The sequence below is a fragment of the Amia ocellicauda genome, chromosome 7, assembly GCF_036373705.1.
Source record: "Amia ocellicauda isolate fAmiCal2 chromosome 7, fAmiCal2.hap1, whole genome shotgun sequence".
Classification (NCBI taxonomy): domain Eukaryota; kingdom Metazoa; phylum Chordata; class Actinopteri; order Amiiformes; family Amiidae; genus Amia; species Amia ocellicauda.
The window spans coordinates 15,220,310-15,245,732 of NC_089856.1; the positions used below are offsets into that span (position 1 = coordinate 15,220,310).

The 25,423-nt window shown below is 41.4% G+C and overlaps 1 protein-coding gene across 3 annotated transcripts; it reads right to left on the minus strand.

Annotated features, from left to right (window-relative positions):
- Positions 1–568: 568 nt before the first annotated feature.
- LOC136752942 (tubby protein homolog) lies at positions 569–24,602 on the minus strand. Of its 3 annotated transcripts, none has more exons than XM_066708682.1 (15): positions 24,384–24,602; positions 24,015–24,056; positions 23,452–23,617; positions 16,161–16,319; positions 15,330–15,452; positions 15,156–15,200; positions 11,598–11,732; positions 11,341–11,451; positions 10,489–10,721; positions 10,162–10,326; positions 8,589–8,701; positions 3,531–3,645; positions 3,280–3,378; positions 2,783–2,948; positions 569–2,455 (listed from the first exon to the last, which is right to left on the minus strand). In XM_066708682.1, exons 2-15 carry the CDS (start codon positions 24,054–24,056, stop codon positions 2,325–2,327), a joined length of 1,803 nt encoding a protein of 600 aa, XP_066564779.1. In that variant the 5' UTR covers positions 24,384–24,602; the 3' UTR covers positions 569–2,324. The 3 variants fall into 3 exon arrangements, with proteins under 3 accessions (XP_066564779.1, XP_066564778.1, XP_066564780.1); XM_066708681.1 differs by having other exon boundaries at positions 2,321–2,538; XM_066708683.1 differs by lacking the exon at positions 11,341–11,451 and having other exon boundaries at positions 2,321–2,538.
- Between the last annotated feature and the right edge of the window lie 821 nt (positions 24,603–25,423).

Sequence of the window (25,423 nt, forward strand, 5' to 3'; positions counted from 1 at the left end):
CAAACACATTAACAGATGGACACACGGGCAGATGGACAGATACACACAGTACAGTGTGTCATATAGTGTAATGAAGTGCAGTACAGTATGGTGCAGTGTAGTGTAGTACAGTATAGCACAATGCATGATGGTATTGAATATTAATACATATGATATAGTACAGTATAGTATAGATTAGTATAGTACAATATAGTATGATATAGTACAGTATGGTGAACAATAGTACAGTATGGAATGGTATATTACAATATAGAGTCTACAACAGGACAGTGCAGTACAATATAAATAAATGGAGGGAGGGAGATGGAGGAATGTCACTTGCATGCCAGCTAGCCATTGAAGGAGGAGAGTGTGATGGAGGGAGAGATGGAAGTGTGATGCAGGGGTGGTATATGCTGAAGGCCCGCAGGGGGCAGAGAGGGAGTGACAGAGAGATGGACAGTGCTCTAGTCGAGACAGACCACCACATCCGGGTTCGAGTCAAGACCAAGATCTCTCCGAAGTGTGGATAGTATAATTGAGACTAATTCTACTAATAATAATAGTAAGAGACACCACCACTACATAATAATAATTATCCACATCTTTATTCCACATGTATTCAAATATAGATGGATATATCCTTCATTATGGGTTCAGAATGTTGTTAATCTTTTTCTTGAGAATTCAAATTTAGACATTAAAGTAAATGTGTACCAAACAACTGGTCTATGATTAGTACATGCCGGATTAGCTGTTATTAAACCAAGGCAGATGTTAAAGCACTCCCAAAATGAATACATGAAGTGAGATGATGGTAAGAAGCCTTATATTTAACATATTTTCTGTTTTATGCACCTACAGTATGTGTGTTTTGTATATGGACCAAGGAATGGAAATTACTCTAGAAAAAATGAATGGCAAAATCAAGCAGTTTTTACAACTATCAAATGCTTCCAATGCTCAAATTAAATACTGACCTAGGTTTGCATTAATAGTGCAGTATTTGATGAGGAAATAAGGTGCAGAACTCAATTTCAATCTAATTATTTAACACAGAACTCTATCTTGCAGCATCAAGAAGGCAGGTCAAGAGGAAATGCACACTAGACATTACAAGCCAATAAAGAGGAAATATAACATAGCAGAACATAAGTTAGGACAGCGTTTGTGGTTGAAGAAAGTATTTTAATTTTCTTTTGTTTCGGCGGGGGTAGGTTTCATGACGTTTGTGGATATTGTTTTGCATACTCTATTAGATTATTGCATTATTAAACAATCATGATATTTAATTGCTTCGTGATACACATTTTTTTATGAAATGCTCTCGAAGTAAATAAAGTCAACACCAAAATCTTAAACTTAAAGTCAACAAAATAATTAATAATAAAATAATACAGTAATTTCAGAGACTTGTGCATAGTCTGCTTTTTTAAATATGACTAGTTGTTTTAGCATCGTTTCAGACTTGGAAAATTATAAACCACATACTTAACACAAAAGATCACAAAATAAAACTAATAAATATCACAGGTAAAAGCTAGAGTGTGAATAACCATTTAGATTGCTTTGGAAGGCTATTAAATGAACTTATGCTGGTTTGTAGTTTTCCTTGTTTCATTTTAATGAGTGGCAACTGTATGTTTATTCAATTAATTTGTGCAGGAGATGGAGTGACCTCAAAATTGTTTCCTGTAATAGCTGTTCATAGTTTAAATATAGATATAGATATATCATTGTAATGATTAAATATAGGCTACTTGTACAAACTCTGAAGACGTAAACCACATAAACGTATGTCTGGTGAGGACTACTGTGAGTTTTTTCTCTTCCTTTGTGATTAAAAGAAAAAACTTCTTGACAGGGTAAAGTAATAATATCCTAATGGGCTATGCAACAATAGGGTTCAACAATAAAAACATAATATTTTGTATTGTGTGTGTGTGTGTGTGTGTGTGTGTGTTTGGCCCCTTTTTAAATGGTATGCATACACACATATTGCCACACTTTAACCTTTGCTTTAGCAAACATGACCAATAATACAACTGTGGAATTGCAGCATTTGTGGTGGATGTTGGCTACTTTACACAATTTTCGGGTCACATGATTTATACACTACGTAGCAGGAACCTGGAAGCACTGGATGTATTGTGTGTATTATTTAATTATCTGTGTTATCCTTTTATTTTTTTAACAATAACCTGTTTTGCTATTAGTTGTAGTTATTGAATGATCCTGTTCTGAGGTCTTGGCCCAGTCTCTGAAGAGAAAAATTCAGTCCTCAGGCGAGTCCGACCCCAAGACCGAGTCCAGACAGGGTCAAGTCCGAGACGAGTCCAAAACCATTAGAATTGGGACTTTAGACTGAGTCCGGTCAAGAGTACTACAGCACTGGCGATGGAGGGATGGAGGGAGGAGTGCAGTGTCACTCGCATGCCAGCTTGCTGTCGAAGGCTGACAGCGCGATGCTGAAGGCCTGCAGGGGGCAGAGAGGGAAGCGCAAGTCCATAGAGAACACCTGGGCAGACACCCGGCCAAACTGCATCAGCACACACTCCTCTGCAAAGAGAGAGAGGGAGAGAGAGAGAGAGATATAGCTGAGAGGCAGTACTGTACTGTAGTGTCCAGTCAGTGTTAATGTACTGCACTGTCCAGTCAGTCAGTGTTAATATACTGTAGTGTCCAGACAGTCAGTCAGTGTTAATGTACTGTAGTGTCCAGTCAGTGTCTATATTGATAACATAATATGCTCTCTCCCTCTCTCCCTCCTTCTCCTTCTCACTCTCCCTCCTCTCTCACTCACCATTCTCAGGGTTGATGATCTGGAAGTTCTTGACAGACGCCAAGGTGACTCGGCCGTGGAAATTGAGCACGTAGGACTGGGTCTGCTCACTCCAGGAGGGGGGGCGGTTCACCAGGCTCAGCACCCCCCCACCCCGCTCATAGAGAGAGAACAGTGTCTCTTGTTCCTGCACACAGAGAGAGAGAAGGAGGGAGAAAAACAGAAAGACAGGGACAGAGAAAGGGTTAATACAGTATAGACTGACTCGCTGGACTTCCATTTTGTACTCTGCATCCCTCTGGTGGCAGAAGTGAGAAATAGCACCTTAACGCAGCAATATCAATGATCTGGTGAGACATAGGGAAGACTACTGCTGGTGCTACTACTGCTACTACTTCTGCTATTACTACTGCTAATAGTTATGTGTGACACAGCACCCCCTCTCTATGTTCAGGCACATATGGGAACTGCAGCTCACTGTCACACCAATAATAATTATAATAGTGGTAGTAGCTGACATTGCGCGGTCGCACGCTGACTCTCTCCCCGCTTTCCTTGACCTCGGGGATCAGAACTGTCATCTTCCTTGGCCCCCTGAACCCCAACACATTCACCTCCTACAGAGAGAGAGGGACAGAGACAGAAAGGGATTCAGTGACTGACCTCACGGATAAAATACACACACACAATCACACACACACACACACATATACCGACACACGTACACACATGCACAAGCACACGCTGATACACACACATGCACACTTACATAGCTGATGGCAGCAAGCTCCTCCCGCAGGGTCTCTGTCTCGCAGATGAATGGCTTCTTCTCTGGATTCTCCCCCCGACCATAAACTGTGAACCTTGTCCCCAGAACATTGGAGCTGTGTGAGAAAGAGGGACAGAGAGACAGAGTTCAGCAGGAGAAGCAGCAAATAATGAGCTCTTAAAAAGTAAAACATATTTTGCTATTTTTGAATGGGACAGAGCACAATTCAAGGTAGAACAGGAAGCTGTGTGAAGAAATTCCTTCCCCAGAGAATCTTAGTGCAGATTACAGCCTGACCAAAACTGCACCATACCAAAACGAACCTGCTGTTTTATACATGACCCCGACCAGGACTACTGTGACCCCCCCGAACCCTAGACTCTCCAGTGCCCTTGGCCACATGAGGAAATGGCTCTCCCTGCTGGAGGCGGACAACACAGAATTCAAGGAGTTCACCATGGCCAGGCTGACTGACACAGGCACTGTGGAGCAGCTGAGGGCTGATCTGAGGCAGGCGAGGAATGAGAGTAGAGAGAGCTGAGGGCCGGGGTGGAGCAGTTACAGCAGGACAATGAGGCCCTGAGAGCAGAGCTGAGCTGAGCCAGAGCAGAGAGGGAGGAGTGAGCAGAGCCTCAGAGCACAGCTTCAGCACTGAACAACCCCACTGCCACTGCAACAGACACCACTGCCCCATGCATTGCCTGCCCCACCCCAGCACTATGCATGTGGCACAGTGTGTGGACAGCAGTCTGAGGGACAGTGTGTGGACAGCCTGAGAGACAGTATGTGGAGAGCATCCAGAGGGACAGTGTGTGTACAGTCTGAGGGACAGTATGTGGAGGGAAGCCTGAGGAACAGTGTGTGGACAGCAGCCTGAGGGACAGTGTATGGACGGCAGCCTGAGGGACAGTATGGCTGAGGGAGGGGGCAGTGGTTAGTGTTGCTGATGGAGGGGCTGTGGGAATGAAGGGAATTTTGTTGATATTTTGTTGTTATTCTTGTTATTCAGTTTTATTGTATGTTCTGTTCTGTGTAAAACTGCTTAGGAAAAACACTGCTCCTGTTGGTCATGCCAATAAAGCAATGTTTGAATTTGAATTTGAGAGAGAGGGAGAGTTATAGCAGTTAAGTCTATAAACATAAAAATGAAGCCCTGCAGACATATCCTCCAGGCCCAAAGAAAAACGCAATGCCTGCAGGTTAGAAATAGGCCAATACCCCATATTAGTAAATATCCAAAATATGGCAATTCAATTTTGGCTTCACTTAAAAAAAAAAAAAAAAATTACTACCACCACAAGGCCCTACAATGCCAAGAGCTGAGCCCAGAGAAGAGTGCCCTCAGCCAGCTGGGCCTGAGGCTCACTGCCCTGACACACACTGACACCAACCTGCCTCAGGACAGCACTGATCAGCCACAAACACTTCAAATAAATCAAAGTATGACAAAACACAAACAAAAATCACCAATTGGAACGCACACAGAAAAGCACAAATCAACTTGTGCCCTAAAAAGACAAATGAGATTGGCAGAATATCTGAGAAAAATAAACAATGAAGAATATAGATTGATCCAAGCTGTACCACATTATGTATCTGTGCAAATATATGGGTATACATTTATAAACCTAAACAAACACCTCACACGAGTGCCTCTGTATACTAAACACAATAAACATGCACAGTAAACAATCCAAATCCGTAATCTATACTCGGGGTCAAGTTCACGCAAAAGTCCCATTATCAAAGCAATCCATCTTCTCTTTAAGAACATAAGAAAGTTTACAAAAGAGAGGAGGCAATTCGACCCATCGTGCTCGTTTGGTGTCCATCAATATATGAGTGATCTTAGTATCCTATCCAGTCTGACTTTAAATGTTCTCAAATTTTCAGCTTCTACCACATCGCTGGGGAGTTTGTTCCAGATTGACACAACTCTCTGTGTGAATAAGTGTCTCCTGTTTTCCGTTTTGAATGCCTTGAAGCCCAATTTCCATTTGTGTCCCCGGGTGCATGTGTCCCTGCTGATCTGGAAAAGCTCCTCTGGTTTGATGTGGTCGATGCCCTTCATGATTTTGAAGACTTGGATCAAGTCCCCACGTAGTCTCCTCTGTTCCAGGGTGAAAAGGTTCAGTTCCCTAAGTCTCTCAGTAGGACATTCCCTTCAGACCTGGAATAAGTCTGGGTGCTCTCCTCTGAACTGCCTCTAGAGCAGCAATATCCTTATTGAAGTGTGGTGCCCAGAACTGTACACAGTATTCCAGATGAGTTCTAACTAGTGCATTGTACAGTCTTAACATTACTTCCATTGTTTTAAATTCTACACTTTTGACAATATACCCTAGCATTCTGTTTTGCCTTTTTATTGCTTCCCCACATTGTTTGGATGGAGAAAGTGAGGAGTCCACGTAGACTCCTAGGACTTTCTCATGCATTACTTCATCTAGTTCTATTCCCCCCATAGTGTAATTATAGTGGATATATTTGTTACCTGCATGTATTACCTAGCACTTGTCCTCATTGAATTTCATCTGCCAGGTGTCGGCCCACAACTGGATGTTATCTAAGTCCCTTTGAATAGCCTGTGCTGCCGAGATTGTATCTGCCGAGCCACCTTTTTTTGGTTGTTAACTATCTCAGAGTCCAGATCATTAATATAGATTAGAAAAAGCAAAGGCCCTAGTACTGATCCCTGTGGAACTCCACTAACAACTTCACTCCAGTTAGAAGCAACTCCTCTAATTGACACCCTCTGTTTCCTATACATCAACCAGTTCATAATCCATCTACTTACATTACCCTGAATGCCTACAGCTTCCAATCTGAGGATCTGTCTTTCTTGTGGAACCTTATCAAAAGCTTTCTGAAAATCTAAGTATATCATATCATATGCTTGCAAATGATCTACAGCTGCAGTTGCGTGTTTGAAAAATTCCAGTGAATTAGTAAGTGTCACGCTCATCTGAACAGGGCAAGGGGGACCCAAGCGCAGACTCACGTATAGTAACTATCCGAAAAGTGGCAAATCCAGAGAACAAAAAGATAACAGTCCATCAAGATAATCGAACGTGCAAACAAACAAAACCAGGGAATCCAAAAGAGTAGTCAAAGGGACAGAATACAGAAGTCAAACACAGGCAGTCTAGGAATACAAGGCTCAGTGAAGGAGATAGAGGTAGATATATACAGGACCGGAGGGAGGCTACAGGAATAGGCTGGGAGTGATTAACCAATGGGAGAGGAGAGAGATGAGAGATGTGCACATGGTGGTTTGGAATGAAGATAGGTTGAATGAGAAGTGTCAGTATTCAGGTGAGGATGACCTCTGGAAGCGAGTCGGGGAATAGGAAGGAGAAGAAGTGAGGGGAGAAGTGAGGGGAGACATGACAGTAAGACAAGATCTGCCTCGTCTAAACCCATGTTGACTATCTCCAAGAATATGGTTTTCATTAAGATGCTCCTCTATTTTCTGTCTAATCATTTTCTCCAAAAATGTACAGGTGTTGCACGTGAGACTGATTGGTCTGTAATTTCCTGGCTCAGTTTTGTCCCCTTTCTTGTGGATTGGATGACATTTGCTGTCTTCCAGTCAGTTGGCACATCCCCGGTTCTAAGTGTCATTTGGAATATTTTAGTTAGTGGCCTATGAATAATTTCCCTAATTTCTTGAAGTATTGTTGGAAACATACCATCTGGCCCAGGTGATTTGTTTGTTTTTAATTCTGCTATCCCTTTAGTACCTCCTCCACATTTACCCTGATATCTCTTAGGATTTGACTGGACTGATTGTTAACCTGTGGCATGTTTTCTGTTTTTTCTTTTGTATAAACCTCTGTGAAATACTCATTTAGAACAATTGCCACATCTTGTTCATTTTCCAAGATACTTCAAGTTTTGCCCAGTGTTTTTTGGTCCTCAATTTGCTAAGTTTTGGTACTCAAGTAGTATATTCTTAAAATATAACCATCCATTTTCAACTGAATTTGTATCCAGTGTGCTCCAGTCTACCTCTTCTAAGTGCCGCCTCATACCTTCAAGGTTTGCTTTTCTAAAATTGTAGACCATTGTTGTAGACTTGCTCCTTGTTTTTTGAAAGAATGCCTCAAAGCTCACCATGTTGTGATCACAGTTTGCCATTGGTTCTCTAACTAGTGTCCTTCTGACGCTATCCTGGTCATTTGAAAAGATCAAGTCAATGCATTTACTCTCCCTGGTTGGTTCCCTGACAAATTGAGTTAGAAAGCAGTCATTTACCATCTCAACCATTTCTATTTCTGCTTCTGTAGTCCCAACTGGGCTTTCCCAGTCTATGCTTGAGAAATTGAAATCCCACATTATAACAGCCACATCCTTGCTACATGCAGTCCTGATTACACTGTACAGTGCAACATCTTTCTGAATATCTGAGTTGGGTGGCCTGTAACACACTCCTACCAATAATCCTCAAGATCTTTTATTCAAACGTTGAACCCACAAAGATTCTGTTTCATTACTAGGATCTAATTTGAGTTCTTCTGCCTCAACATCGTTTTTGACATATAACACTACCCCACCCCCTCTTCGATTTTACCTGTCTCTCCTAAACTGTGTGTATCCTTTCAACTTGTATTCATCCCCATCATTTTCTGTAAGCCATGTTTCGGTCACTCCTACAACATCATAGTCACCCGCCAGCACTGTAGCTTCTAGGTCTAACATCTTGTTCCTTATACTCCTGGCATTGAGGTACAAACACTTCAGGACTTTCCTTTACTCACTCACTTAAGGATACTCTCCGCTCTTAAACCCTGGCTCTCCTCCTGCCTCTTCATAACAGGAAGCGCATCTCATCCATTTTTTATAGTGATTGAGCATCAGCGCATCAGCTAGGCCCAGGGAGTGTCATAGCCTCAAGGGGGGGTCCGACACTGCGGCGCCCATCAATACATCAAAATGTATATTTGACATTTTTCACTAATCTTTTGGCAATACTTACTACTGGTCATAAAGCACTTTGGATTTATACAGTACAGACACAGACAGTACAGACAGACACACAGTACAGTACATGACACTGACCGCAGTTTGCCAATGTAACTGTCCGTGTCTCTGGACAGGTCAGTGGGGTCAGTGGAGATCAGGTAGTTGGACGTCTTGCTCTTCTTCCTCTTCCTGCCAGCCATGAGGAAGACCTGAAAAGGAGAGAGAATAAAACCAAAGTCATGATATTCCAGAAGAAAGACAGATCTCAGAGAAACAAGTACTGCTTTACTCTAGGCAGCACCACCCTAGAGCACACCACCAGTGACACATACCTAGGTCTGAACATCAGCACCTCAGGGAGCTTGAACCTGGTAGAGAATGCTATAAAGGCACCCAGGGCTTTTAAAGGGAGGTCATAAAGAGGAGGCTCTATAATAAGAATACACCCATCCAAATTTGGCTCAAAAATATCCAATTCAACCAATTGCCTTATTCGGCAGTGAAACGTGGGGACCAATCACCAACCAGGAGTTCACAAAATGGGCCAAACACCCCACAGAAACCCTACATGAAGAGTTCTATAAAAATATATTGAAATGACAAAAAAATGCCCCAAACAAAGCATGCAGGGTTGAATTATGCCTATATCCATTAATTATTAACATTTAAAAAAGAGCACTGAAATATAGGATTAATCAGAAAAACTAAATTAACAAACTGGAGTGCTAACCAACCCTCAGTATAAATTACACCCTGGCAAAACACCTGGAGACGGTCAGAAACAACGCAGAGGCAGATCCTAACCAGATACTGGCTCTGAGATCACATTGAGACAGGAGAGGTCAAGACAGAGATGCACTTTTTCCTAAATTGCTAATTGAATAATATTACCAAACAAGGGACAATTTCATTAAAAAAATACTAACTCCATCCCACAATTCCCAGAAATTACAGAAACAGAAAAAACTGTCAGTCGTGCTAGGAAAGGGACACACAGCCCCACTGGCTGACCAGTATGTGCCTGCCTGTCACAGCCTGAGGGACAGTGCCTGCTGGAGGGAGAGAGAAAGGGGACTTGTTCTCTTTATATTTGGGTTGTGGGAGGGTGGGTGGTATATATATATATTTATATACACAGTGCTTAATTTGTAACTCAGAAGGTGCATGAACGCAAGGCGTATATGAGAGCGGGTGACGAGGTAGGCACAGGTACCGGAACGCGTACAGAACAGTGCTGAAAACAATGTGCTATGCACTCAGATCCCCACTTAATAATGATTTGCATGATATAATTGTAAGGGCAATACGTTAAAAATAATTTAAACAACTCTTTATGTTATAGTTTTTGTTTTTTTACCACGTGAGGTACATTCAAAACCCGAGAGGTCATGGATCCTGTTCCGGCAGGATCCGGCACAAATTAAGCACTGTATATATATAGATAGATGTCTGTATGTATTTTTTCTGTTTTTCTGTATCACAGATATTGTTTATTATTGAAATATTGTTTGTTATCATTTCTGTAATGCTTTGGCAATACCAGTGCACTGCTGTCATGCCAATAAAGAACACTGCATTTAATTTAATTGAGAGAGAGCAATCTGTACTAAAATCTTCCTGTGTTGTCTACAGTCTACTCTCCTTTTCATCCTCCTTCTATCTCTCTCACTCTGGTGCCATCCTGTCTCTCCAGATGTAGGTAGTATGTGGGGTACACTCCTCTCTCCACTCCTCTCCGATCCCTCGTGATGCGACACTGCAGGGCGGTGTGGGGGGGGGCAGGGCGCAGCGCAAAGTCCTCCAGACATCCCCCTGCCAGGAGAGAGAGGGAGTCCTGAGAGAGAGAGAGGGAGGAAGGGGAGAGAGAGAGAGTTAGTATAGTATATTTCTCACTGACTGACGGACTCATTGCACCACATTGACAATAACATCATCATGACAATAACTGACCAGTTTGGTCTTGTTGCATGTTCTTGACGTGTGTTTAGTGTGTTACCTGGCTGAGAGAATCTGTGTCTGAGTTCTGCTCTCTCTCGTTAGTGTTGAGTCGACCAAGATTGGCACCACCTCTCCCTCTTCCTCTCTTCGTCTTCCTTGCTCCCTCACTCTCTCCATCCTTCTCCACTTCCTTTTCTCCTTCTTCCCCATCCTCATCATCCTCTTCCTCCTCTCCCTCTCTCTCCTCCTCACTCTCGCTGCCTTTACTCCTCCTCCTCCGCATCCTCCCAGCTGAAATACAAGGAAAGTGATGGAAAAAAGGGGGAAGGAAAAGGAAGAGAGAGAGACACAGTGGGAGTGATATGGGGGGAGAGAGAGAAGGAGAGTGAGTCAGAGAGAAAGATACAAGGAGGGAGAGAGAGCCAAGATAATACAGAGAGTGAGGTACAGAGAGATGGAGAGAGACAGAAAGGGAAAGATACAGGTGTGAGAGAATGGAGAGAGAGAGAAAGAGAGAGAGAGGAGAGACAGAGAAAGACAGAGATACAGAGGACTGTCAGTGTGATGTGATGAATGTAATAATTCAGTAATTGCAGAGATTATTTAAGTGATTTCAAAATCAACACAATTTACGTGATTTCAAAATCAAGTGATCGTAAAACTAAACAAACCCCAAAAATAAAAACACAACTGTGATTGGGGCATTCTGATGTAATCCCACAAAATCTCCTCATTCCCCCAATTGGCAGATTTCTCTCCTCCATCAGATTTAGATTTTCTTTTGATTTCGGTCCTGGTTCCCCTGCTGATTTCAGATTGGATTTTGTTCAGACAGAGACACAGAAAAAGACAGCCTTTCCCTCTCTCTCTCTCTCTCTCTCTCTCTCTCTCTCTCTTTCTCTCTGTGTACCTCTATCTCTCTCTGTCTCCACGTGACACAGCGCCTCCTCTGGCGGGAGGTCGGTGTTGATCATGTTTGTGTCGATAAGAGGAGCTTTGGCTGTCTGATCCCACAGCATCACTGATTCACAGTACAGTACAGAACAGACACGTACAGTACAGTACAGACACACAGAGCACAATACAGTTTAGACACAAACAGTGCACAGTACAGTACAGAGACACTGTAGTACAGTACAGACACACACAGTACAGTACACTACAGACCTGTGATAGTCTGTTTGTCTCTGAGTTTGCACCTCTTCATGGGGGATTGTGGGTAAGGGTCAGCTGCCCAGTCCTTCCTGTCTCCATCCTCGCTGTCTGATCCTGCCAGAGTCACCACGGAGTCAATCTGCACTACTGAAGAGAGAGAGAGAGAGAAAGAGAGAGAGAATGTTTATTACTATCATTATCTTCATTATTATTATTATGTACAGACAATCAATATGTCTTTCCACAGTTTTTGTGCTACACACACCAAACTGCATACAGTGATTTGTGTAATATCAAGTAGATTCCTTGCGAAATAATAATAATAATAAATAAATAAAATAATTATTAATAAGAATAATTATTGATAATGAACAGTCCTAAAGCCTAGGTTAGACTTTTTTAGCAGACACCCATATCCAGGGTGACTTTTTTTTTTACAATATATCACATTATTTTTACATACAATTACTCAATCCTACAGCTGGGTTTGTAATGGTGAGATCCAGGTAAAATACCTGGCTCAAATGTACAACAGCATTATCCACCACCTGGGACTGAGCCCAGAGCCCTTATCAGTGCTTCATACTGTGCGCATTATTAGTCTAATTCTCCACACCCTGCTATACTTAAACAAGACCATTTGTTTTAGTAAAACAACTCCACCCGTTTACAGCTGTGTGACCCATGCAGCCATTCCCTGAGGCCTGTCACAGAGGCCTGTCAACGAGGCCTGTCACTGGCTATCTGAATGAATTTGTTCAGATTGAAGATTCATTTATATATGTGCAAGGGATGTAATCAGAATTTTTTGCACATGTGTAGCACACCCTTAGCGTCAAGGTTACTATGACAACAAAAGCTCATGCCATTCTTGCCAATGGTAGCGGTAACATGTATCGTGTGCTGTACACAATACTTGTTTTTCTAAGATTTTTGAAAATTCGACAGGCTCAGCAAAATATACTCCTTGTGCACTTGTTGAACATTAGAAGACAAGAAAAGAATTAATGTACCACAATTCCAATTTGAGTGAACACGCACAGCCAGTGGTTTAGATTCTGCATCTATTGACATTATGTGATGTTAAAAAAACAGTAAATTGTAAGATTATATTAAACTATGAGGTGTAGTGGCAACATAATTAGCAGGTATACAATACAGGCCAAAAATAAGGCTGCATCACTTTTGTCCATTATGACACACCCCTATCCCCTAAGACATGCCTGTGTATCGTTTGACATGCCCCCTGTCCCCTACAACAAGCCTCTTGTCCCCTATGACATGCCATAGCCCTCTATGATACTTCAATGATTCAACGACTTATACAGTAATACAGACTGTAACCTACATACACTACTGTTACTAAACTACATACTGTAATATAACTGCTTCTGAGGTACATATACTTACACATGGGAACAGACATTAAGCTACCTGTCGCACAGTAACTAATGCAGATTTTACTGCTCCTGACCTGACATACGTGTATTGACAACCAGTCAAAAAACTGGCCCAAGGGTTTAAAACCAGTTATGACACATTGTGGCTGACAAGAACACAAGGCTAAAATATTCAGTAATATGTCTTGCGATTACTATATATAATGTATCCTGTAATAGGTGCTGTTGTGACTCTTATGTATCCTGTAATATGTGCTACTGTTACTCTGATGTATCTTGACCATGTGATAATGGTAGCTTGTATAATGGCATTTTGGGTCACATATGACACTTTGTATTCCTGTAAGACACACTGGCTATTCTGCTCCACACGGGCTGTCTATTCCTTGTTTTAATCATTATTGCAGGCTAGTTCCAGTGTCTGAGCAGTTATGATGATTATTGTCATTATTATTAAGAATATAAGAAAGTTTATAAAAGAGAGGAGGCCATTCGACCCATCGTGCTTGTTTGGTGTCCATTAATAAGTGAACCAAGGATCCTATCCAGTCTATTTTTAAATGTTCCCATATTTTCAGCTTCAACCACATCACTGGGGAGTTTGTTCCAGATTGTGACAACTCTCTGTGTGAAGAAGTGTCTCCTGTTTTCTGTCTTGAATGCCTTGAAACCCAATTTCCATTTGTGTCCCCGGGTCCGTGTGTCCCTGCTGATCTCGAAAAGCTCCTCTGGTTTGATGTGGTCGATGCCTTTCATGATTTTGAAGATTTGAATCAAGTCCCTACATAGTCTCCTCTGTTCCAGGGTGAAAAGGTTCAGTTCCCTCAGTCTCTCTGAGTAGGACATTCCCTTCAGACCTGGAATAAGTCTGGTTGCTCTCCTATGAACTGCCTCTAGTGCAGCAATATCCTTCTTGAAGTGTGGTGCCCAGAACTGTACACAGTATCCAGATGAGGTCTAACTAGTGCTTTGTACAGTCTGAACATTACTGCCCTTTTTTAAAATTCTACACTTTTGACAATATACCAGAACATTCTGTTTGCCTTTTTTATTGCTTCCCCACATTGTTTGGATGGAGAAAGTGAGGAGTCCACGTAGACTCCTAGGTCTTTCTCATGTGTTACTTCATCTAGTTCTGTTCCCCTCATAGTGTAATTATAGTGGACATTTTTGTTACCTGCATGTAATACCTTGCACTTGTCCACATAGAATTTCATCTGTCAGGTGTAATCCCACAACTGAATATCATCTAAGTCCTTTTGAATAGCTTGTGCTGCCGAGATTGTATCTGCTGAGCCAACTATTATAATATCACCTGCAAATTTTACAAAGTTTGCTAACTATCCCAGAGTCCAGATCATTAATATAGATTAGAAAAAGCAAAGGCCCTAGTACGGATCCCTGTGGAACTCCACTAACAACCTCACTCCAGTTAGAAGCGACTCCTCTAATCGACACCCTCTGTTTCCTATACATTAACCAGTTCATAATCCATCTACTTACATTACCCTGAATGCCTACAGCTTCCAATTTGAGGATCAGTCTTTGGTGTGGAGCCTTATCAAAAGCTTTTTTGAAAATCTATGTATATCATATCATATATTTTCACGTAATCTACAGCTTTTTCAAAAAATTCTAATAAATTAGTAAGACAAGATCTGCCTCGTCTAAACCCATGTTGACTATCTCCAAGAATATGGTTTTCATTAAGATGCTCCTCTATTTTCTGTCTAATAATGTTTTCCAACATTTTACAAGTAAAATGCAGGTGAGACTGATAGGTCTGTAATTTCCTGGCTCAGTTTTGTCCCCTTTCTTGTGGATTGGTATGACATTTGCCGTCATCCAGTCAGTTGGCACATCCCCTCTTCTAAGTGTAATTTGGAATATTTGAGTTAGTACTGTACTGTAGGAAATATACCATCTGGCCCAGGTGATTTGTATGACTTTAATTCTGCTAGTCCCTTTTAGTGCCTCCTCCTCATTTATCCTGATCTCTCTTAGGGTTTGACTGGACTGATTGTTAATCTGTGGCATGTTATCCATTTTTTCTTTTGTAAAATGTGAAATACTCATTTAGAACATTTGCCACATCTTGTTTTTGTGCCTTTTATCTTTTTCATTTCCTCCTTTATTGACATCTTGCTGTTGTAGTACTGAAATTATTTACCTTCATTCTGTGTTTTGCTCTCATCTCTCTGCTGCTCCTCAGGTTCTGAGAAAAAAAAAATCAATAAACACATGTTATAATAATAATAATAATAATAATAATAATAATAATATTTGATTGCATGACCAGAAATTTCAATCAAGGTTATAATTTATTGAATATACTCCGTCTCACCCAGCATCTTGATTCTCTTTTTTTTCTCCTTCTTCCCTATGGGAGCAGCTCTTGCTCCCGCTTTCTCTCTTCTCTTAGTCACTCTGTTCTCTCCCTTCTTGTCCTCCTGTTCCTGCTTCAGTACTGAGAGAGAGACATTGTCAAACACCCACAGTAAAGTAGACACACCCAGTACAGTACAGTACAGACACACCTAGCACAGTATAGCATAGTACAGTACAGACAGACTCAGTATAGTATGGTACTGTACAGACAGTACAGACACTGTCACATTTTCAGACCTCCATCAGTTCCTCGTCCTCCCACTAGACGTCACCCTCGCCTCACTCTGGAAATGCTTTCCCACTTCTCTATTCAATCCTCTGTCTCCCACTGCTTAATTACCACACATCTCCTGCATCTCTCAGCTCATTAACTGGACTATATATTATTCCCCTTTGTTTCAATGAACCAACACTCAGTCTCGTATGCTCCAGTTGCTTTTCTAAGCACTTTACTCATTTGGTTATTGCTTTGATTTGGTTTTTGATCATTGCCTGTACTTTCGACTCTGCCTTTTGGATGATTCTCTGACCGTCTGTTTGCTCGATCGCCTGACCCTTCTGCCTGTCCTCTACCACGTCTTGCCTAATCTACATTGCCCATTCACCGGTTCTATGACCCAGGCTATGTTCAACTTCTCCATCTCCCGCACCTGAGTCTTCTTCCTAAGTTGATCTGGCTAGACCCACACTGACAAACACAGTACAATATAGTACAGTACGGTACAGTACACACAGTACAGTACAGACAAACACAATACAGTACAGTCACACACAGTACAGTACAGACCCCCTCTCTCTTCCTCCTTCTTCACTTTTTTCTGTTTTTTCTTGGGCTCGGATTGGATGCTGGTTGTCAAGGATACGGTTTCCCCAGTGATGCTGAGATCTGCCAAGTTGATTTCTTCCAATGGGACCTCAGGCTGGGAATCTGGGAACAGGGCTAGTCCTGAGAAGGGGCCGGGGTTGAAAAACAGTAAGAGACAAATGTGACTTGTTAAAGAAATTAAATGTATATTGTTTGTTGGTGAAATAAAATGCCAAGTTAACAACAGAAAGATATGTAAAATAATTCTTAATTCAAATGAAAAAAGGTAAAACACCAAAAAAATAAGATCCCAAAGACAAAAATAATCAGAACAGAGAACAGAAAAGAAGGAAAGAAGAGATTAAATAAAAAAGTAAATGGGGGAGGGAACTGAGGAAGAGGAGAAAAACTCTAGGGAGTGGTCAGCCTCCTACATCACCATCTGTTCATATAAGGGAATATTTCACATCTTTACATCTGTAGGCATGTCTGCAGGTAAAAGTTAAAAATAATTGGTCAGCCCTCTCTTGAATATCTTTACACACTTTGCTGTATCTATGGATGTTCTGGATCATCATGTCTTCCTGGGCATACACAACAAAATCACACCAATTCAACACTGAGAATAGAATTTGGCCTTGCACCTGCCAGTAGCGTGTTACACAGGAAGGTGTTCAACTGGCTGAGATCCACTTAACTTACCTATCCAAAAATAAGTGGCAGTTGGAAGTTCACAGTTCAAAATGGCAACAAAGTATAGCAAATCTCCCAGTGGCCGTGGAGACCAGTCAGAGTGCAGATAGCAGGGAGATGCAGTACCCTGCTGAAGCCAGCAATGCACAGACAAGGAAGCAGCATAAACTGAAGGTGCTGAAGAACATAAGAACATAAGAAAGCTTACAAACGAGAGGAGGCCATTCGACCCATCGTGCTCGTTTGGTACGTAAACTCCTAGGTCTTTCTCATACGATACTTCATCTAGTTCTATTCCTCCCATAGTGTAACTATAGTGGACATTTTTGTTACCTGCATGTATTACCTTGCACTTGTCCACATTGAATTTCATCTGCTAGGTGTCGGCCCAAAACTTAATGTTATCTAAGTCCCTTTGAATACCCTGTGCTGCCGAGATTATATCTGCTGAGCCACCTATTTTAGTATCATCTGCAAATTTGACAAGTTTGCTAACTATCCCAGAGTCCAGATCATTAATTTAGAAAATGCAAAGGCCCTAGTACTGATCCCTGTGGAACTCCACTAACAACCTCACTCCAGTTAGAAGCGACTCCTCTAATCAACACCATCTGTTTCCTATACATCAACCAGTTCAAAATCCATCTACTTACATTACCCTGAATGCCTACAGCTTCCAATTTGAGGATCAGTCTTTGGTGTGGAACCTTATCAAAAGCTTTCTGAAAATCTAAGTATATCATATCATATGCTTTCATGTGACCTACAGCTGCAGTTGCATGTTTAAAAAAACAATGGTTTTCATTAAGATGCTCCTCTATTTTCCAACATTTTTCCAAGTGTTGCAGGTGAGACTGATTGGCCTGTAATTTCCTGGCTTTTCCTGGTTTTGTCCCCTTTCTTGTGGATTGGTATAACATTTGCTGTTTTCCAGTCAGTTGGCACATCCCCTGTTCTAAGTGTCATTTGGAATATTTGAGTTAGCGGCCTATAAATCATTTCCCTCATTTCTGTACTGTTGGAAATACCAACTGACCCAGGTGATTTGTTTGTTTTTAATTCTGCTAGTCCTTTCAGTAACTCCTCCTCATTTATCCTGATCTCTCTTAGAGTTTGACTGGACTGATTGTTAACCTGTGGCATGTTATCTGTTTTTTCTTTTGTAAAAACCTCTGTGAAATACTCATTTAGAACATTTGCCACATCTTGTTCGTTTTCCAAGATACTTAAATTTCTGCCCTTTATATCTGTTTCACTTCCTCCTTTATTGACCTCTTGCTGTTTTATTATGCGCTATTCAACATTTTCTTCTCCTCTTGATATTTTTCAGCATACCTCTATTAAACCATTTTGGCCACTGTTTTTTGGTCCTCAATTTACTACAAATTTTGGTACAAATTAGTATATTCTTAAAATATAACCATCCATTTTCAACTGAATCTGTATCCAGTGTGCTCCAGTCTACCTCTTCTAAGTGCCGCCTCATACCTTCAAGGTTTGCTTTTCTGAAATTGTAGACCATTGTTGTAGACTTGGACCTTGTTTTTTGAAAGAATGCCTCAAAGCTAACCATATTGTGATCACAATTTGCCATTGGTTCTCTAACTAATCTCCCTCTGACTCTATCTTGGTCATTTGAAAAGATCAAGTCAATGCATTTACTCTCCCTGGTTGGTTCCCTGACAAATTGAGTTAGAAAGCAGTCATTTACCATCTCAACCATTTCTATTTCTGCTTCTGTAGTCCCAACCGGGCTTTCCCAGTCTATGTTTGGGAAATTGAAATCGCCCATTAAAACAGCCACATCCTTGCTACATGCAGTCCTGATTACACAGTACAATGCAACATCATTCTGAAGATCTGAGTTGGGTGGTCTGTAACACACTCCTACCAATAATCCTCCAGATCTCTTGTCCAAAATTTTCACACACAAAGATTCTGTTCCATTACTGGGATCTAATATGAGTTCTTCTGCCTCAATGTAAATTTTCACATATAATGCTACCCCACCCCCTCTTCGACTTTGCCTGTCTCTCCTAAACTGTGTGTATCCTTCCAACTTGTATTCATCCCCATCGTTTTCTGTAAGCCATGTTTCCGTCACTCCTACAACATCATAGTCACATGCCAGCACTGTGGCTTCTAAGTCCATCATCTTGTTCCTTATACTCCTGGCATTGAGGTACAAACATTTCAGGACTTTCCTACTAGCAGGTTCCCTTTGTTTTCTTTCCTTAGAGGAACATCTCCCATTGTCAGAGCTCCCTGCCCCCCTGGTCCCTAGTTTAAATGATTCTCAATTTCTCTACACATACGCTCTCCCAATGCATTAGCCCCTCTTCTGTTTAGATCGTCCAGTTTGTACAGGTCCCATCTATCCCAGAAGAAAGACCAATGCTCCATAAACCTAAACCCCTCTTCCCTACACCAAGATTTCAACCACGTGTTAAACTTTCTAATCTCTGCCTGTCTCCCTGGCCATGCACGTGGTACCGGAAGTATTTCGGAGAAAACTACCGTGGGGGTTCTGCTCTTTAGTTTTGTTCTGAACTCTTTAAATTTGTCTTGCAGAACCTCTGTCCTACCTTTTCCTATGTCATTGGTTCCAATGTGGACCATGACCAGTTGATTCCCCCAGCTTTGGCCAGTAGCCCATCTACTAGTTTAGGGCGATCTGCAACCTGAGCACCAGGCAGGCAAGATACCATGTGGGGCTCCTTATCACTAGAACACACTGTGTGATCTACACCTCTAAGAATTGAGTCTCCTACTATAACTACCTCCCTCTTCTTGGGGGGAGTGGGCACCATGGTGCTCTGGTGCTCAACTGCCCCCCATCACCCTTTGAGCTGTCATTGTCCAACTCAGTGTCCAGCAGTTGGAACCTGTTGGGCAATTCTAGCTCTTGGGGTGTCTGCAGGGGTTGTGCACGCCCTTTTCTGCGGTTACAACCTACTGTACCCAGCAGTTTTCTACACTGTCCTGCTCTGAGATCTCAAATCTCCTAGGTTTTGGCGTGCACACCATCTCTCTCATGGGCTGATTGACCAATTCTTCTATATCCCTAATACAGCGCAGATCAACAAGCTGAGCCTCAAGATCACGAACCTTGATCTCTAGGATTTCAACCTGCCGACAACGTTCACAAATGAAACCTCCTTGGATGAGTTCATCCAGGAAGGCAATCATTCGGCAAACCTGACACTGTAGTGGCCACATGCTTCTAAATATTAGTTTTGTTTGTTTGTGTTTTTTTTTTTTTTTTTTATGTCTCTTGGTTCACTTAACTTTTGTGACCAAGAAACAGCGCAACTCTTTCTCAACAGCTGCTTTAAGTAGCTTTTGTTTATCTGCCCCCAATTCACACCTAACTGGCCACACCTGGCTCCTCCTGCAACAGAATTCCTGTTAGTCCTTGACAAAATCTCCCTTCTACAACCTGTTTACTTGCACCAACTCAGCAGCTGAACTGAATTGACTTCAATTTAGGCAAACTACAGACAATGCTAACTTCAATTTAGGCAAACTACAGACAATGATAACTTCAATTAAGGCAAACTTAAAACAAAATGAGCAATGCTAAGACTGGTCTGAAACTAGTCAAACAACAAGATGGCTGCCTTTCACCTGTACTCTCCTGTGTCTCTCTGTGGCAACTTGTAAATACTTCTGTTTGCCTCTTGGTCTCAACAGCTGCTTTAAGTAGAAGAATCCTAAGTGTGGATAAGAAGCAACCTCAGGTTCTTTACTGAGCACTTCCAGGTCTGGCACACTCATGTGTGTAAGACACAGCCACACCACAAAAAGAGAAATCTACTTCGGCAGACAGATACTTATTGGGGAAGACTCTGACCTGGACAGCACAGTCCTCAGTGTTAATGTTAACCACAGTGGGAATGTGCTGATCCAGGGCAATGAAGTCAGCCTGACCTCCTTCAGAATATCATTTCACCAACTAAAAGGAGAGGCAGAGAATTTTAAAACACTCCCTCTGCTTTAGGTATACCTTTAATCAGGGATGGGCATTATTTATGATACATGTATTTAAAATACGTATTTCAAATACAAAACAGGATTTTGTAATTTGTATTTGATAGGGTTGATGAAAATGGCTTCATATTTTGTATCAAAATACTTTAGTGTTTTGTATTTGGTAGTTTAAAAATATTGTAAAATACTTTGTGAGAAATCTACATGATTACATCATAAAATTGCTGCCTCTGATTGGTGCCTACTCAGTAATTTGCCCAGACTTGTTGAGATCAGAACAGAAAATTGATCCATACCCGAAGAAGAAGGTCAAGGTGACAAACACGTAGGTTGCCAGCTTTCCATCGATTTTTAGAAATAAATTGCTACAATTTTTAACAGTTCATATTAAGTTTGGGTGTTTGTTTTAGTAGCTTGGCTAAATCGTTTACCAATTTACGTAATGTTCTAGCTAACTATTTGACCCGAGTATCAGCCCTCACAGTTAACGTTAGCTTGCTACTTTCAGCCTATGTTAAGTTTTTGGATGTGGACGTTTTCCAGAAGCCAACTCAGAGCAAGGCAGAGCTGGAGGCTTTGTACTACTTTGAGGATCAAAGGAGGGACTTGGCATCTTTGGAGCAGTATCCCCTAATCAAGCACCTTTTTATGAGGTTTAATACAATCATCCCATCCTCAGCTCCAGTAGAGTGTTTATTTTCCTTTGCTGGACTGATCAACTGGCCCCATCAACGTCTAAATGCCACAAAGTTAGTTTTGCTTAAAGGCATCAGTAGCTAAAGAGACTTCTGCAATGTAGGCCACAGGGCACACACACTCATTCAATACACTCCCTCTCTCTCACACACCTACACACTCAATCACACACTCCCTCTCTCACACACACCCACACACTGTTAGGTGTGTTAGGTGTCCAATGATTGATAAATAAATAATTGATTGCTAAATGATCGTACCCTAATTGAAGTCGCTGTTCAGTAGGATCATGATTTTGCATACCATTGCATGAATGACTGCCTGACACATAATTTATTATAATATTTATGATTAAGAATCAAATTATTAATTACTTAGAAACTAGTTGCTATGAATAAAGGTGCCATCAGTTGTCTTCTTATGAATTACTTTTTTGTCATTGAGTCAGTGTTGCTGATGCAAAGTAGGCCCTTCATTACCAAACACCAATTAACTAAATTAGGATACAATTATGAGTCATTAGCAAACTGTTAGTTAAACATTAAACTGATGGTTACTTTAAAACTATCACAGGGATATGTGAATATTTGATCTGTTAACTGGTTGCATACGTCAGATTTATCGCACCACGCGTTAGGCAGAGAAAAGCTGTTGCTATCAAACATTGTCTACTTAATCAACAGATTCAGTGTACTGGTGAAGGGATAGATCAAATAGGCCGATAGATGGAAGGTTTGCAAAGTAATTTCATGCTCCCTTGTAAAAGTATTTTTAGTATTTTTAAAATACAAAAATACAGTAGTTTATTTTGATACATGGTGTGGCTGCTGTATTTTGTAGTTTATTTTGATACACTTCAAATTAAGGTATTTGGTATCTTATTTTAAAATACATTTTGATGTATCTTTGCCCATCCCTGCCTTTAATATGAGCATTTATGAAATGTACATACTGTAACATTTGAAATCTTGCACCCCGTTCACACTTGAGATTTAACTCATATGTGAATGGGGTCATAGATTTAGGCCGGCACTGGGCCAGGTCAAAACTAGTCCCGCTTTTTGACCCGGCCTAAATCTTTTGATGCGGCCTAATGGTGTTGGAGGTAACAACTGGGACGATGCAGAAATTAAAGCACTGTTTACAATGTGGATGGAAGATAAAGTTAAAACAGAAAGTGTACAGCGCTGCTGTCTGAGGATATCACTATAGACGCATCACAGAGGCTGCTTTCGATGCATACAATTGCATACTAATGCATACGATTTTTTGTGATTCAATGTGGATGTCCTAATAAAGGTGCTTCACTTTCATGTGAATTGTATAACAGCACTTTTAGACTTGCAGAACCGAAGATAGACATTTGAAAAGGGAAATATATGAATTCGATTCCCCATTGAACCAGCACATTTTTAAATTATATTAGAAAGCTTCGGCTGGAAAGGGTTAAGATTACTTTCAAAGAAAATATAGAACCGATCAATAGCCAATATATTTACATCAATATTAATAAGTTGTGATTATAAATACATCGCATACACCTGTAAGCAGACCTAATGTCACTGGTTTGTTTGATCAGATTTGTTTATTCCTGGCATGCATTTCGTTTAGGCTGCATTTTCGGACGCATATGTGAATGCACTTAGGCCACAGATGTGAACGGGGTGTCTAAAAAAAGCCGGACTAAATTTGAGGCGGCCCAGGGCCGGCCTAATAAGTGTGAACGGGGTCTTAAATCCCCTGGAGTGTGACAGGGAGTCTAGGAGGATAATATTGTTGTACAGAGAAGATCTGGTCAACTCAGTCAGTCAGTCAGTCAGTCAGTGTAACAGAGAGCCAAAATGTCAGTAAAAATGTCAATATCAGTCAGTCATTCTCTTTCTCTTTCTCTCACCACTTAGTGAGGTGCTGCTCTCTGATTGGCTGACAAGGGGAGTGGTGTCCTCTACCCTGTGAGAGGCAGGGCGGGGTTTCCTGCTCTGGGGTCGAGACTCCTGATTGGTTGTCACCATCTGGGTGTCAGCCCTCCTCTGCTTCTGCTTCTTCACCAGCAGAGAGCGCTGTAAGACAGAGTGAGACACAACAGCACAACCATGTCTCCTAACCACCACCAATAACACAGCACACTAGCTCTGTAAATGTCTGTACATGCATGTATGATAACTATACACCTGTACAACATGTAAAGCTATTTAACTTTTAACTTTTATTTTTTTAATTGCATATATGCTATTCTCTTGAATGCACTGTAAATGCTTTGGCAACAGTTGTGTAAACTTTTCATGCCAGTTAAGCTAATTTTGAAATTGAAATTGAGAGAGACAAGGTTTCAATACAAAAACACACAGTAAAGTACAGACACACACAGTAAAGTACAGACACAAGGTGCCCAGTGTGACATTGTGTAGTGTGAGAGATAATACTGTGCCCAGTGTGAGACTTTGTGATGTGTCTCACCTGGTTGTCCAGCTTCTGTTGTCGAACATCAGTGTCGTCCATCTGAAAAAAAGATGGAGGTATAAAGAGAGATGGGTGGAGAGAGGAGAGAAAGGGAAAGACAGGTAGAGGGAAAGTGGAAAGAATTATTAATGACACACTGACCAACTGGACACTACAGCACAGTGCACTTAGAAGAGAGCGAGGGGGGTGGGTAGAAAGAGAGAGAAAAGTATAAAGGAAGAAATATAGAGAGAGAAGGGAGAGTGATGAACTCTACATTGCAGTATAGTAGAGAGAGAAGAGGTGTTACAGACAATGTGTCTGACTGACTGGACAGAGAGGGAGGTGCAGAGACAAATAGGCAGACAGACAGACAGCCAGGCTTACCTCAGAGTAATGAAAAACAGCTCCTTCTCCTTCTCTCTCTCTTGGTCTCTCTGTGTATTTGTGTAACAGCAGGTAAGTGGATTATAATGTTAATGTGATTAGAGACTCTGACACATACACACACACACACACACACTCACAGTACATTACACACACATACAGCACACTACACTACAGACAAATACAGTAAAGTACAGTACAGAGACACAGCACAGCACAGACTGTGTCTCTGTGTTTCCGTGTCTCTGTAGAGACGGAGACATGTCGAGTCAGAGAGTGGGAGTGGTGTGTGTTTAGGAGAGGTAAATAAACACACACTCAATGATGAATAAACATAATCATACACACACTCTTGCTGACACAGAATCACACACACGCACTCACTCACTGACATACTCTCAGATTTATTAACACAATCTCACTTTCATTGGCACATGTTTTACTACACCGGACTGAACTGTGCATTTCTTCGGTAATATATCCTGCACTTTACATTAGAGCAATGGACTGTGTTGCATTATATAACATTGTACTGCACTGCATTATACAGCAGTGTGTATGTACTAACACACCTGCTCCATTAATACTGATAATAATAATAATTACACCGGCATTAATCACAATAATGCAACCACGAGGGATTACTGTGTGATGTCAGAGGTGGTGGTAGAACTAAACCACATGACGCGATCCTATTGGCCGGATGGTCCCCGTGGCGACGAGTTAATCCGCCATCTGTCATTCAAACTGCCGATCACAATCCTCTCTCACTGCGTCATTAATCTTTCTCTTACTTTGCCGTCCCAGATATTCAGTTCCCCCCTCTCTCCCTTTTTGTTTCGCTCTCTCCCTCCCCCGTGTCAACTGAAAAAAAGTGGACTTCACTGTTAGCAAGGCTGAATTATTTATTTTGTCAAAGTTCGAAACTGCTTTCTAACAACTATTAAAGCATCTGCACTTCTTTCTCCGTTACATTACACAGTACTCACACTCCACAGTGATTGGTCCATAGAAGTATAAATCCGCTATATCCAATCTCT

What these genes read in the sequence shown, in the direction of transcription:
- LOC136752942 (XM_066708681.1), bottom strand. Translation starts at nt 24,056, where the DNA reads ATGGACGACACTGATGTTCGACAACAGAAGCTGGACAACCAG. An exon ending in AGCTTGCTGCCATCAGCTAT is followed by an intron (nt 3,379 to 3,530) that starts GTAAGTGTGCAT and finishes CTCTCTCTGTAG; the next exon opens with GAGGTGAATGTGTTGGGGTT. An exon ending in GATCATCAACCCTGAGAATG is followed by an intron (nt 2,539 to 2,782) that starts GTGAGTGAGAGA and finishes CTCTCTTTGCAG; the next exon opens with AGGAGTGTGTGCTGATGCAG.